Raw genomic sequence first — 16,012 nt, 5'->3', positions numbered from 1 at the left:
GGGAACGGAAGCATATGAATTCTCGGCGTATAGATCACCCATGATGTGATTTTCTCAATTTGTCGACCGACATGACCTGGTTTTTTATTACCAGACTTTGTGGAGACCTTATCAAACAAAATTCAGTTAGAGTGTAGGACAGTACAGTTTAGTACAATATGGTATGTTGACCAGTACACTAGTCGACCTACGGCGTAACATACGCAGCTATTTACCGATGTATTCATGTAGGCAGCGTATTGTCGAGCAGAGTGTATGACTGTGTATCCATGAGTAAGAACAACGGACAGGGCGTCGCCTGAGTTATCCCAAGCTTATATCCATCTTGCGAAGTTCGAGAGCAACAGTTTCGTCGATGACATTTTCCCAGAAATATGCGACTGATAGAAATAAACAGTTACCAGATGCAGCGATTTGGACTACATTGAAAGACCTGTTGGCTCCACGAAATATATGTGAAGAGGTGGCCATGGTTAGGAAACGAAGGGCGATTCGACGGGGCAAAAGCAAAACAAAGCTACAGAAAAAACATGCAACTATTTTAATGACACCAGATATTGACGTGTGTAAAAAATACACACATAAATGAAGTCTAATGTATAGAATGTATAAAGACAAAGATTACTTGTTCTCCCACCAACTCACCCACCCTCCTCTTTTTTTCTGAGCCGTTTTTTCTGTAGCCTCGAAAGTTACTTGGGGTAACTCTAGTCCGACTTGCAGAAATAAAAGAGTTATTTTTCCGTGATTTTATCTTGGTGTACAGCTTGGTTGGACCATGAAGAGAATTATATAAAAAGATAACAGTAAAGTATAGCTCAGCGATTGCAACTGGTGTCTGTAATACTTTTGCATACGTTGTTACTTGTAATGTAGTACACTTACAAAAGAAACGCGCAATTGAGCAATCATTATCCCTTTAATATGGTGGTGGTGAACGAACGTTAGCCGTGTCTGCTTTTCAGACCCTGAGAGCGTTTCAACTTTCAACAAACTGCGACTGTTTTTCCGATAAAGCCAGGGTGTAATCTTGCAGTATATGCGCCGCCCTAATAAGACAATCTTTGGTGGAAGCCTAACAAGGTCGAAAGAGACTAAAATTGCACGACACAGACTGCGAAAGTGTCCTATAGGTACAGATTTTGCCCGATTCTGGACTAACGTCGATATCTGTCGCCTCACATGTCTTGCAAGAGTGTCCGCAGCCTAGAGAGCTTCTGGGTGGCGTATTTGCACAGTCCAAGAGACATACATGGGATGTATTAGGCACCACGCCAGACTGCAAGGGAAAAACAGAGAACTTCTAGACGTGTTTGCAGCCGTCATGTGCAGCGAATGTATTCATCCTCGCCGTGTCGAGGTTAATGAGTGCGTCGGCTAAATAGTGCCTGGTTATTAACAATGAACTGCAGTGGCGTAACTTGGGATTTTCCCTCATTTGTGGGCACGGGGCTTGACCTCTTTAGGGCCCCTGCATTTTGACATACACATCATGACATGAGATACTGGCGTAATATTTAATATTAAATGTAAAAAAAAAAAAATATTTCGAACACTCATTTAAGGGCCCCCTCCCTTAAGAGGGGGGCCTTATGGGGATTTTCCAAATTCTCCCCACTCATCTCCCAACCAGAGCTACGCCCCTGGTCAGCTGTATTATTAACATTTCGAAAAGAATGTTTCTAAAATTGATGTGTAACTAACACTTGTAGACTTAGAATGTTCTGTTAACTCTTTCTCTCCTGACTGACGATACCGACGTTGATTCCTCCAGAATGTGGTAAATAATTACGGATAGAAAGAGTTAATTGGGCGTGACAATGTTGTAGTGATATCTTTCTAGAATGCGACCGTAAAGGATGTGACACCAAAGAAGGCTGCCTGATAGATGGCACGTGCAACAGTTGCCTGCCTCGATTTACGGGACCTACTTGCGAAGGCAGTGAGTACTAATAGAAACATTTGTTGTTGTTTTTTTTTTTGCAGATTACGTGAGGGAATAAGCCTCTTTTGTGTAGTCTGTCTGTCTGTTTGTCCGTCCATCACGCTGTAAAAATAATGAACCCAATTTGTCAATAGTTTTTTTTTTTGTCTTTTGTTTTGTTATTTTATCTTGCGAAGTTAAAATGCAAAGACTAATATTTGTACTGGATGAATAACGATTGCTAAATAGAAAGCATTTGTATAAAACATTAATAAATTCGCTAGTATATGGGCCACGCAACGCCAGTGCTACTAATCAAATTTACACCTATAGTCACAAACTAACTATTATTGAAAGCCTATTATTGAACATGTTATCTTATAAGATTCCCCCTTACACACCTTGTGAACTATAGGGCAGATGATGTAAAGGTCATATGTTTCTGTGGCCTACGGTTTACGAGGGGACCATGTGGCCAACACAACGACCAACCGCCTTTACTCTTCCCCAACTAACGTCAGGTATTAATTAGAGCTGGGAGGACTCAGAGTCACAACATAAAAATCCCTGTCTTCATCAGGATTCGAACCAGGAACGCCAGGTTCGGAAGCCAAGCACTTTACCGCTCAGCCACAGCGCCTCATCTTATACATTTGACATTCTAACATCTATGGTCCAAACACTTTCAGTGTGCCTATGTGTGGAAACAAACCTCAAGAAGCCTTGTGCTGATATAATTTGACGCTGCCAAGCCAAAAAAAAAAAAAAAAGTGTTGGTGTTTAGAAAATGTCAAGATAAAATCCATAATTGAAAAACAAAAAGGCTTAGCGCGGTCCTATGCACGCCTAGAGCGATAGATCGTCATAATGACGTACCAATCTTTACCATTTGATTCTAGTTACACCAAAGACTAGATCTAGAATGGATCTTATTCTTGCCAAAGCTGCACGTGTTAAGGCTAGACCAATCGGTATACGAGGCCCAAACACTCATCTGCGACGTCGCAACCAGTTAAGACCAATAGCCCATTGTCAGTCAGTGGTCTTTTTAAAGATTGGTCTCTGTTAATTTCATGTGATTAAATTAGAAACAAATTTTGTTTTATTGGCTTTATAGCGGCCACCAAAATGTGAAAGGCCTCAATTATTTGTCTTTTTCCGTCCGTCTGTCTGTCTGTCCATCCGTCCCATTTAACTCGCAAAAACTAGAAAATATTTTTTAAGTCCGATATCATATTTGCTAATTTCTGGTGCAACTGCTAGTTTTTTTAATTTTTAATTAAAGTTTCGTTCACGCAAAAGACGTCAAGAGTATTATGGAACGTTAGTCGGGAGAAATTTGTCCGTACTGACGTACGAAGACAGTAGACTCTAGAATCGCGTTGGCGTAGACTCATTGAAATGTCTTCTTCGTAAAAACATTTTGAGTCGATCCTTTCGCTAACGTGCCGAGGTTCTAATAAGAAGACAAAACCACGTCTCTTAACTGAAAAATTTAGTTTCTTAAACTTTGAATATAGTACCTCTTTTACTTCATTAATATAGCTCCTCCTTCGTGGTCAAAGATGAGTACATTTCTTATTTCCTATGGACTCGAAGATGACTGTAAAGTTCAATCCTTGCTTTAAAAAGCAGGCTGCACAAGTGGCATGGTTGGGTTAGGTCAGTTGCAGATAGACCTGCTTCTTCTCTCAGCTTTTTGTTGGTTTTGCGCTCTTTCGCCCTGGCTACTCTTTTTGCTTCATGTCTTGAGACACCGAGACTCACAGTTTCACGCCATGAGGAGCGATCGAGGAGCTAGTGTTTCCCAGCCATGAATATCGATATCGCATTCTTTGAAGGAGCTCTTGAGAGTATCTTTGTAGCTCTTGTTTTGGCCTTCCTGGGAGCGCCTTCCTGCACACAACCCCCCGTACATGTGGACTACATGTCCCGCCCATTGAAGTTGGGACCTTTTTACTGTCGCATTGATACTGTCATGTTGGACAGCTTTAAGATTTCTGTGTCTGGTATGTGGTCGGCGGACCAACGCACCTAATGGGTACCTCTCCGTTACCACATTTTTTCTTGAAGTCTGCAAAAAGCAGCACTAGCACGACCAACACGGAAGTCAACCTCATCGTCTAGGTTGGCGTTCGTTGATATGGTGCTTCCCAGATAGACAATTTTTTTTCATTAATACTTTTATATGAAATAAGTGTCATGTAAGTATAACCGATGTATCTCCTTTATAGAAGGACAACATTCACATTCCCCTTGTCCGGATGGAACTTGACATTTGTATCGATATCAACAAAGGATATAACAAGGAAATAAAACTCGATTCTTTATTAAATACGCATAAGCATGTAAAGTTATCTAGTTTCATTTACTTTTTAAAGTGGTCTTCTTTCTCCAAAGTGATATTCTTACACTAAACACACTACATTCCCATTGGGTGTTGACCGGTGCGTCCAGCACCCCCACTCCTGCACTTAGAGACGCCATTGGTTTAACTTGAAAATAATTGAACAGATGACTAAAATGTTTCTGTTATGTCTCATCTTTCACAGAATGCCCTATCAACTGTGGAGGCAATTTCTCATGCGATAAACTACAAGGGAATTGTATAGATGGTTGTATGGACGGATTTTATGATTTTTCTTGCACTACAAGTAAGTATATAGACTAGATATAGTTGGCGTTTGATGTAAATATATAAACTAAACATTTTGTTTACATTTGGTGTAAATATAATGTGATTGATTTGTACATGATTGTCAATGTTAAACATTTTGTTTACATTTGGTGTAAATATAATGTGATTGATTTGTACATGATTGTCAATGACAGGTTTAATGGCGTAAGGTTGCAGAATGCGAATGTCGTGTAATACTGAGTTCTTGCTTCCTGAGGTGCTCTTGACGCGTGACAAGACAAATAGTATAAACTGACCTAAGTCCGTTTCAGCAGACAAACATGAAGTTTATTTTACTACAATAATAATAATAATAAGACACTGCACTCCTTGTTAGTGCTACAAGTCAAGAAACAATAAACAATCCTATCCGCATAACAGCGGTATCAAAAGTATCCAATATGTTAGTTACAAATCACGTCCGCATCTCAGCGGGTAACACTGTGTAGAAATATAGATTAACTAATACATGTCTCAAAAGACCACTGACAACAACTGCCCACAAGTTACTTTCTAACTGAAGTTACTACAGACTTTTCTAAGTCGCTACTGTCCATCCCGGACTAAAATATACTTGACCACACGGTCCAAAGAATAACACTTGACTTCTAACTTGACTTCACTTGTCTGCTTAACTTGACTGACTGACCTCTAAGTCTCACTTTATTCATTCTACTTCCTGTTTTCTACATCAGGAATTCCACGTGTCTTTTAAACTCTTAACATGACGTGAACTTTAGATCATGCAATGTCAACTAAGACTGTGACAATGATGTAAATAAGGGATTTAAATAAGTTTGCACTTGATGTAAGAGAGAGAGAGAGAGAGAGAGAGAGTAAACAATGGTATTTCGTAACACTGTAAAAAAAAAAAAATCTTAATTGCATTCAAAATCTAGATCTTTTGTCATTTTATTTTTACATTCAAAGCTGGTTGAAATAGACGATTACAATTAGTTTAACAAAAATTATATTATTTTTTTAGAGAGAAAAAAAACTCACCAAGATCTATGTAGAAAGGGGAACGGCAGTGTGTACTTTAGAACTTTTTTCAGCGGACAATTAGAAGTGCTACTAAAATTAACGGGCCCAAAATATAAGAGCGTGTATGTGCTGGGAGCGCATTATGAAGAGGGTGTTTCCAAATAAAGTTAAAAGTCTATGTGGGAGAAATTACGATGCGCAGGTAAAAGAAAAACACATTGGGGTGGGGGGGGGGGGTTCCTTAGAGATGGAGAGAGAAAGAGAGAAGGAAAAGAGAGCGGGCCGTGAAATTAACAGAGGATTAAATGACCGGGTATGAAATTACCGGCAACCATGTATATATTTCATTCCCTGGTCATTTCATCCCCTGGTCATTTTATTGTCTAATCATTTTACCTAACAAATAGTAATTGTAAAAATCATAAAATAAGCAATATTATATATATATATATATTTCTGTTTTCAATGTCTTAATATCACCTTAATGTCTATTTTAAACTCAGCATGTGATTTTAGATGTGGGGGAACTCAGAAATGTGAAATTGTGAGTGGGCTCTGTCTAGACGGATGTCAATCTAAATACTACGGGCCTAGGTGTCTACAATGTAAGTGTACTTAAAAAAAAATAGGTCATATACATTTTGTTAATTTTTTTTTGTAATTTCCAAGTGTCATAATAGTGTTCTTAATGACATAATTACAGATTGCCCAGTTAACTGTGGTGCAAATGTGACTTGTAATAAAGTTACTGGAAACTGTGACAAGGGGTGTAAGGATGGGTATTATGGTGAAAGGTGTCAATACAGTAAGATCACTTCGAGTTACAAAATGTTAGAACCTTATTCGCTTTTGTATCTTTACATAATTTATTTTTTCACTCTGTTTTCCAACATTGCATTGTTTGTTGTTTATCTTTGTTCTATTCTAATTATGAACTTTATCTAAAGGCTAAACTATTTCTACAGCTATTCAAAATGATATAGAAAGAATCTTGGTTTTGAGCCCTGGGGAAAGTCCCTAAAAACCTGCAAAGTGTGGGAACACATAAAAATGTCCTGACCGAGTCCACGCCGTGGTGCATGCTGCCCGCGCCTCACAGAACTAATGAAGTACGGGCTAATGACTCGTTGATTAATATTTTGCACAATTCAGGCCGTCTCCATTTTTTTAAAAGAGTACAATATATATATATATAAATATCCAGAAAAGGTCTACAGTACCATAAGTAATATACAAATGTATTTTTAAACATTGCTATAAAGAAAGCTTGTGTGGATATACAAACCCAAGTCGGCCCCCTCCCCCCCCCCCCAAGTGGTCCACTCCGACAGGTAAAAATGCAGGTTTCAATATTTTTAGTATAAAGAAGAACACAAAATGATCAACCACCACAGTTCAGTTACCGCCAATGCTAAAAGAAGATACTTGTACGTGTTAATATTCTGTTAAAATATAGAACGACCTGATACCACAAGATACGAAGATTTATTAATGTTATTATCTTATTAACTTGTATTATATAAAACGCTCTTATTTATTGTTTTTTAGCGGCCCCCCGAAAGGGAAAGACGCTATTATTTTCTGTGTCCTGTCTGCCCGTCCATCCGTCCGTCCGTCCCGTTTAGATCTCAGAAACTAGAAGAGCACATAAAAAACATTTTAAATCATTCAAAGTTCTGATGCAACGTGAACCATTTAATTTTAAAAATTATCTATGGAAGCAGATTTTAAAAAAAACACAGCACCTTTTAATGAAAAATTTCAAGGGAGGTAAGTTTTTTTTCAAAAAAGAATTCTTCATTAATAACTCAAGCTTCATTCATAGATTTGCGCATTGGTACAAAAAATTTGCATCTAAGGTCACAATGGAAAAAGTATCAACGGAATAATGTAAAATATATTTTCCATTTTTTAACGAACTCATGGAATGGATTATTTATTCAATTGTTGTTTTTAAAAAAGAATATTGATACAAACTTCGTTTTAGTTAAAAGTTTTTAAAAAATCAACATGTATAACGCGCAGTATGACACATTCTCATTACACACTTGACAACACTCTAAACTAGACAAAATGGAGGCCAGGTGTAGATCTAGATCTAGATGTATTTGAACAAATACTGCATCTATAAATTATTAAGGAAATAGTTATCTTCTTATATCTAGTCTAGTTTCTATATCTATTCTGTATTCTAGATTTAGTTCTAGATCTAGACCTACCCAATAAACATACTGGTATTGGCCCGATTAGGTACCGATTCATTAGGGCTCGATTGGTAAGGAACCGTAAATGCATTCGCCCCTAATGAAATGTTAACGGATCTGTGTGGGATTTTAGTTATTGGGCCGTTAACGTCTTTCAGCTTTTTAAGCCGGAGTGGGATTTCCCTAATTACTCCAGAATCATTAGGATTGATTCTTTATTATAAAATAACCAACTATAGTATGATGTTTTAAAATTTAATATAAATTATGTTAAAGTTAAATTTTGCTTTGAATCCGTTTTGTTTGTAATATTATGTTGTTTTGTTTTTCCTAATTAGGGTTCTATTGGGGAAATCCTTAACTGGTATAGTAAAGTTTTGCCCGTAACGCCCCAATACAGACATTTCGTAATCAAATTGTTTGTTTTGGTCTGTTTTAAAAATAATTTTAGATAACTTCGGATGATTGACATTTGAACAAGCGCTGTAAACAGTTACGCTGTTCGTCAAACGTTATTCAGACAAGTAATTGTTAAGTTGATGTTTATTCTTTATCTCGCTGTGTTTGTTCGTAAAACTTTTCAAATCGAAAATGTCAATTACAAAAACGTAGTGTTAATTCAGAACGTCCATTTTGAAAGATGACCAGGCTTAGATGTACCATTTCATAAATCTTAAAGACTGACCGTGTCTAATTTGGAATGTAGTCGGAGCCATTTATCTAGACACATTTCTTGTCAATGCTAAACACATTGACACTCTTGATACATCCATGACTTATGTAGTCGGAGCCATTTGTAAAGACACATTTCTTGTCAATGCTAAACACATTGACACTCTTGATACATCCATGACTTATGTAGTCGGAGCCATTTATATTGTAATAACTTAAGTGAGGCAACTCAACGAGGACATAGACGTTTATTTACATGGAGACATGACAAACACAAAGGGGCATCTGCCTTGAGTACAACATCTCCATATTGGCTCTCTCCTTGGGCGGAAATCGTTAGTCTCTTATGTCAACATCCGACTTGTCTGGTCACTGATAGTGCGCACCTTCTTTCTGCACTATCTTGGATGGCGGTGCGCATGGCAAAGTCATAACAATATAGACACATTTCTTGTCAATGCTAAACACAGTGACACTCTCGATACATCCATGACTTATGTAGTCGGAGCCATTTGTAAAGACACATTTCTTGTCAATGCTAAACACAGTGACACTCTCGATACATCCATGACTTATGTAGTCGGAGCCATTTGTAAAGACAAATTTCTTGTCAATGCTAAACACAGTGACACTCTTGATACATCCATGACGTATGCCGAAAGAAAACAAAATGTGAATAGAAGTTGTGAAACAAGGCCTACAGCTTAATAAAACAAAATGTGAATGGAAGTTGTGAAACAAGGCCTACAGCTTAATCAAACAAATTGTGAATGGAAGTTGTGAAACAAGGCCTACATCCTAATAAAACAAATTGTGAATGGAAGTTGTGAAACAAGGCCTACATCCTAATAAAACAAATTGTGAATGGAAGTTGTGAAACAAGGCCTACAGCTTAATCAAACTCCAATATTTTAAATTATTGTTCCGTTAAGTTGTCATTGCCGGAAGTGGTTATCAATATAAGCACTACACTGACCTATAAAAGGTCTCCTCTAACGAGAGGCGGAATTAGCAGTACGCGAGGCCCGGGCCCAGTGTTATATTCGCGGGGCCACGTGCGTGTGTCTTGCGCGGTCCCGTGAGCCGTGGGCGTAGACTATTTGTACCCTACCCCATACTACCTTATAACCTTAACGGTCTTGTCCGTTTCTAAAGCTGTAGGACTTATTTATTGTTACAAAACATACATCTAGTACCTTACGTAGGTACTGCACCATTAGCCGTTGTGACTACAGTACAGACTGTATTGTAATTCATGTTGCACGTATTGTTTTACTTGTAACATTTTGTCCTCAGTATTTATTGGCCTTTAATCAACGTAACTAATGAGGCAGTAACAATTCGCATGAGAAATCAACAAACTAGAGAATAATAGGCCTAATTAAAATAGATCATAAAAATATCGTGTTTCCCCCCTCAAACCCAGGGTCTGGGACTGGTCCCCCACTCATCGTCCTACTAAGGCCGCTTCTGCCTCTGACAACCAGTTGAACTCTTAGTTTTGCTACACCGCATCAGCTAACGTTGAGATCAATAAGTGTGATACACAAATCTGTTTATGTAGTATTATTATAATTATTTATATTATAATATTTTTATTTACCTTATATTATTATTACTATTAATACTATATTATTATTTTTATTATTTATATTATTTTTTATTATTATTTACATTATTATTATTATTATTATATTAATATTATATTATTATTATTGATATTATTATTATTATTATTACGTTAGAAAAGAACGAATATTCATTCTCTGGTGAAGCCAGGGTCGACTTCCGTTAAAGGGAAACAAAACTCATCGTAGTCCCTTTAACAGTTTCCACCGTGGATTTTTCTGGTGGTGTGGCAGGTCTGCAGAAGTACCGCCCTCTGACAGGCAACGAGAATGTTCCTAGGAATGCCTAGGGCCAGGGCCGGTCCTAACGAATGCGCGGCCCTATGCGAAACTGATTGCGCGGGCCTAGTCTGGGTGGCAATAAGGATGATAAGTAAAAATTAAGATTGTGTATTAGAAAAAAATTCAACTTTGCATTTTATTCATTCTTTACTAAGTACAAAATAGCGATCAAATTGACATTACTTTACGAACCTTGCAACCTATGGCATATTTATAAGCTAATGACTATAAAAGTAAATATGCTATTGGAACTTTCGGTTAAGGTAAAAATTCGTCCGATTATTACATTTTATGAAAGCTTACAAAGCCTTTTTCTATCGCACGTAGGTTTGGCATCTTCCATAATAAAAGACACCCACATATGACAATTTCGTCTATTTTTCAGGACATTTTTATGAGTTTTCAGGAGATTTTAATAAATGCAGGACATTTCCATGAATTTTTCGTTTACATTTTGCAATTTAATATTTACACATAGAATTAGCGCGGGGCCTATGAGAGCGCGGGGCCCACTGCGACCGCGTAGGTTGCAGTGGCCTAAGACCGGCCCTGCCTAGGGCCTTGACGGTATCTGTGAGCCTGTGAGGTCCGTTGTTATTATCCCCTCGGTTGATATAACAATGGGGTATATTGTTGTTTTAGATCATTTCCATAAACGCTTAATCTCCAAGCCAAGGTTCCCATATTTTCGTTGTTTTTCCAGCTCAGTTTTTTTTAAATTATGAGATTGTGGTATTGCGATGTCAATAATGAGCAGCAGGCAGGACGATTAAAATCTACAGTTTTGTAATATTATTATTATTATTATTATTATTATTATTTCTATTATTATTTCTTTTATATTGTTTTCTATTAAATTAATATCAAATTAATATTACTATTTATATTATATTATTATTTTTATTAGTTTTATTATTATTTATTTGTTATATTATATTATTAATATTTATAGTATATTATTATTATTTATAGTATATTATTATTATTATTTATAATATATTATTATTATTATTATTATTATTATTATTTTGGTAAATTATTATTTTTATTGATTATTATTATTATTATTATTTTGGTATATTATTATTTTTATTAATTATTATTATTATTTTTATTATTATTATTATTTTGGTAAATTATTATTTTTATTGATTATTATTATTATTTTTATTATTATTATTCTTTATAGTATTTTATATAGGCCCGCCAAAACTTTTTTTTTTTTTTTTTAGTATTTAGCCCTCTTCTTTAAAAAGTTTGCCAACCACTGTTCTATATTGTTGCAGATTGTCCATTAAGATGTCGACAACGCTGCGACCAAGATGCGAAGTGCGGTAAAGGCTGCAGCCCTGGTTACACGGGCACTGACTGCGTTAAAAGTAGGTAGATTCTTTCCCGAAGGCAGTCTCCTTGAGAAATGTTCAATCCGTGTCTGTGTTCACTTGGGCACATGACTTTGATTTGGTATTGTTATACTTGGCGTGTGTCGGTGTGACTACTCATTCTCTTTATCATTCGTGATGAGTATCATTATCTTTATCATTTTTAGACTCAGTTAACTATCATTGTGTTTTTAGTAGTCTTGTAACACCTGAGCTATCATTATCTCTATTATTATTTAATGATGCGTGAGTGGTCATTAACTTGTTGTTAGTCACGTGTTGGCTACTTTTATCGTTCTAATAGTTTTCGTGAGTTATCATTATCTTAGCATTTTGATTCTTATGCATGCGATACATACATGTGATACATACATGTGATACAGTACGAAGGTACTGTAAGCATTGGAGGAAGAAGTTACTAGCATGCACTTTGCAGATGCCATTGATGGCCTAGCAGGGACAGAAGAAGAACTAGCTGACTTGGTGATGCGCAATGACAAGACTTCCGCAGCAAATGGTATGCAAATAAATGCTGAAAAACAAATTATGACCAAAAGCCAACAGAGCTTTAAAAGGGGCATCAGTATTGGAGGTGAAAAATTGACTAGTATTAGCAGCTTCAATTACCTCGGAGCTATCGCCTCAGATGAGCGAACAAAACCTGAACTACTGGCCCGAATTGCACAGTTCACAGCAGCCTTTTCTAGACAAAGGCTTAGCCCTTGGCACCAAAATCAGACTGATACGCTCCCTGGTCATGGCCACATTTTTATACAGTTGTGAGTCTTGGACGCTGACTGCAGAGCTAGAGAGGAGGATCCTAGCAATGGAATTGAGATGCTACAGAAGGATCCTAGGTCTCGCATATAAAGACCGCATCACAAAACAAGAGATTATAGACAGCGTTATTGCAACGATTGGACCCCATGATGACCTGCTAACTATCGTAAAAAAAAACGCAAGCTAAAAATCTATGGCCATATTACAAGGTCTTCGGAGCTCGCAAAGAGCTTCCTTTAGGGAAAAGTACCAGGAAAAAGAAGAAAAGGCAGACAGAGAAAGCGATGGGAGAACAACATAAAAGAATGGACCAGGAAAGAGGTTCTAACTAAGGCAAAAGACAATGGAGTGGAGAAAGACGGTTGATGAATCTTGCATGGTGCCCCAATGGTCCAACAGACTAAAGGATGGGTTAAGGTAAAAGTAAAATTGTGATATTTTGGACATTTTTCGACTGTTCTAAATGTGCCATAATGAGCATTTTAAAATTCAGAGATAATTGAATTGACTAGTAAGCATAACGTCCAAAGTATAAAGCGACTTCAATGAAGCATAAATCAATGGAAGTTAATTTAAGTAAACCTTTCACCAAAGCTTTCTATAGAGCAGATCTGTTTGTGTGGACCCTTGTTAACGAGGGTGTCATGTTGCCAGATCATCGATCAACTGCCTTTAATTTTTCCCAACTAATGTCAGGTACCCATTAGAGTTGGTCGACTCAAAGGCGCCCTAATGATCCCAAAATGAAAAATCCAAGTCTTCACTAGGATTCGAACCTAGGATCAAGACGTAAGCCAAGCGCGTTACCACTCATCCGCCTAGCTTCATGATAAATCAATAACATGTAGATTTTGTTTTTATTCTGGCGCGCAGGATGTCCATCAGTTTGTGGTGGACTCTCAGCGTGTCATCAAATAACAGAAGAATGTGAACAGTGCAAGTCTGGATTTTACAGCAGAAACTGCTCGCTAAGTAAGCATAGAACAGATCTAATATAATATATATATATATATATATATATATATATATATATAAAGTGTACATCTCAACTAAGGGGAAATAACTATGGGATTACAAAACAATCAAAATTACAAACTTGTATGTGTGTGTGCTTCCTCCTCACTTTGTCCACCTCCTTCCCAACAAAAAAGTCTTGAATACAATCTCTCCCTTTTCTCGAATTCTCAATTCAACATCAAAACATTTAAAAGGCTCCATTTTGTGACCTTCATACCCACAAAACCAGTTAGAAACTGAAGACAAAAAAACTCCCACAAAGCAAACACACACAAACATACTTTATTAATGATCCTTAAAAGATATTTGGTGTTTTCAATAATAAATAAATAAATAAATAAATAAGTAAATATATATATATATATATATATATATATATATATATATATATATAAACATCTGCTCTCAGTAGTGTCCACAATCGCGAGTTGCGAAGTGAACTATAAATTTCTTTTTTTTTAAATTTTGTTACACACGCATTTAAGTAACTATTTCCAAGTTTAGATAAAATGAAACAAAAAAAATGCAAATGTGTTTTTAAGAAATAGAAATCTTGCAATTTTTTTTTTTTTTTTTTGGTTAATATGTTCATGCTGCGAATCTTTATAATAACTGTGTCTTAGCAAGCACCATTTACATATAAATCAGTGAATGATATAATGGAGATAAAAATAAAATAAATATATATATATATAGCACGTTTTGTGTATATTTATTACCATCGCCACTATCCTTCAAATCAATCCATATCTATGTCTATTTAAAAGATATCACTGTAGGACCGTACGATCAATGTTGACCGATGAATAAAAGTTCATCTATTTTTTAAGGCAGACGGTTAAAAGAGGGTCATGGGCCAGCAAACCGACCAATCGTATATCACATACCCGTTAGAGTTGCTCCGACTCAGCAGGTGGTTTCCTAAAATCGCTAATTCCAAAGTCTAAGGATTCTCCAGAATTCAGTATTCGAACTCAAGATTCTTCTGTTCCCAGATCAAGCATTTTACAACTCGGCCACCATGATACCATTTCTATTTTTACATGTACATAAAACGTGTAGGATTCGCTTGTTACATGCAAAATGTCGACGTACCTTCCTTTACGAATAATATATATATATATATATTTAACAACTAAATAAAATTAATTTACAAATGCTAAAGTGAAAACAAAATTATAATTAATTCCTTGCATTTTGAAAAGCATGCTTTGTGTAACCTATATAAGTCTTTTAAGAATCGCTTGTAATGACCTTACCCCTATAGGCGAAATAATTTAGATGTTAAGCAAAGTATTTAGGTTTATTACAAAAAAAAAAAAATAACAACCACCAAACAAGAACATAATAAAATGCTATTTAACTTTGGTTAGTCAATATCTCAGTTCTATCTACATATCTGGGACCACTGAACTCTTGAAATCAAAATAAACTTTGCAAAATAAAGCCGTGAGATTTATAAAAAAAAAAAAAAATTAAAATGTTCACTTTTGACTAGAGAGTCTTGAAGTTTATTTTCAAAAGTGTGTTCTTCAGAATGTATCAACTGTGGCAAGGACGAGTCATGTGACAGGGTAACAGGACGATGTAACTTTGGCTGCGCCGCGCAATTCTACGGAGAAAATTGCGTGAAAGGTTTGATTTTGTTTATGTTAACATTTCTGTCATATTTAAGATAAGTGTTGTTTTTTTTGTGTGTCCATATTCGTGTTCCTTATGTTTCTATATTTCAATCTTTTCAAAGGACATATTAAAACAAACTTACATTATATTTTATATCATCTATATTTAGTGAAACAAAAATCTGTTATAGGGTTAGCTATCTTAAAAGACTTGTGTCGACCATCTCATATACAATACAAACGTTACTTATTAAAAGAAGATGATTACGTCCTTCGAATGTTCTTCTTATGGGCACTTGCCTGGTCCTCAGATAAAGGGATGGTGTGTCGCACATGTTGTATAATCCATTTCTGGACACTGCTATCCCTCCCCCCCCCCCAATCGCTCTCACGACCAACCTAAACGCCGACATCGAATGGAGCACCTGGCAGAAGGCGGCTCCCTAAAGAGACAGCTGGAGGCTTCTTATAAAGGCTGAGGGATACACATTTGAGACCAGAAGAAAATCCACTGCCAATGAAAGAGGCTAGCGGTGAAGGAAGAACATCAACCACCGCCGGCTATGATTATGTCTGCGATGAATGGGGCAAAATATGTAGGTCGCAGCTCAGACTGCGTAGCCTCGTGAAATGCTGTACAAACAGACAATACATATTTTTCCAAATCTGGCTTTAGATGCAGTTCTGTGTTAGGGAATGATAATTAGCTCTGTCTAGCCTGGGGTACTTTAAAAAATCTGTCACATGTGTCAAGAGACTTCAAAAAAGCGCCTAGTCCAATGCGCTTATAGCGCCTAGTCCAATGAAGATTAGCTTATACAGCTTCATCCATTCGGACTG

General features: G+C 36.5%; 1 protein-coding gene across 4 annotated transcripts in view; it reads left to right on the top strand.

The window, feature by feature from the left end:
• The window catches only part of LOC106057244 (multiple epidermal growth factor-like domains protein 10), a 62,802-nt gene that overhangs the window by 27,615 nt on the left and 19,175 nt on the right, over positions 1–16,012 (top strand). For 3 of the 4 annotated variants that reach the window (XM_056013638.1, XM_056013637.1, XM_056013640.1), the window contains 7 exons: positions 1,844–1,942; positions 4,477–4,578; positions 6,089–6,190; positions 6,289–6,390; positions 11,658–11,750; positions 13,407–13,505; positions 15,087–15,185. In XM_056013638.1, coding sequence (XP_055869613.1) covers positions 1,844–1,942; positions 4,477–4,578; positions 6,089–6,190; positions 6,289–6,390; positions 11,658–11,750; positions 13,407–13,505; positions 15,087–15,185 — 696 coding nt within the window. The remainder of the gene's footprint in view (positions 1–1,843; positions 1,943–4,476; positions 4,579–6,088; positions 6,191–6,288; positions 6,391–11,657; positions 11,751–13,406; positions 13,506–15,086; positions 15,186–16,012) is intronic. The other variant, XM_056013639.1, reaches the window with a different exon arrangement.

The sequence above is a fragment of the Biomphalaria glabrata genome, chromosome 16 (genome assembly GCF_947242115.1).
Source record: "Biomphalaria glabrata chromosome 16, xgBioGlab47.1, whole genome shotgun sequence".
In the NCBI taxonomy this organism is placed as follows: domain Eukaryota; kingdom Metazoa; phylum Mollusca; class Gastropoda; family Planorbidae; genus Biomphalaria; species Biomphalaria glabrata.
This window is presented reverse-complemented; position numbering and strand designations above follow the sequence as displayed.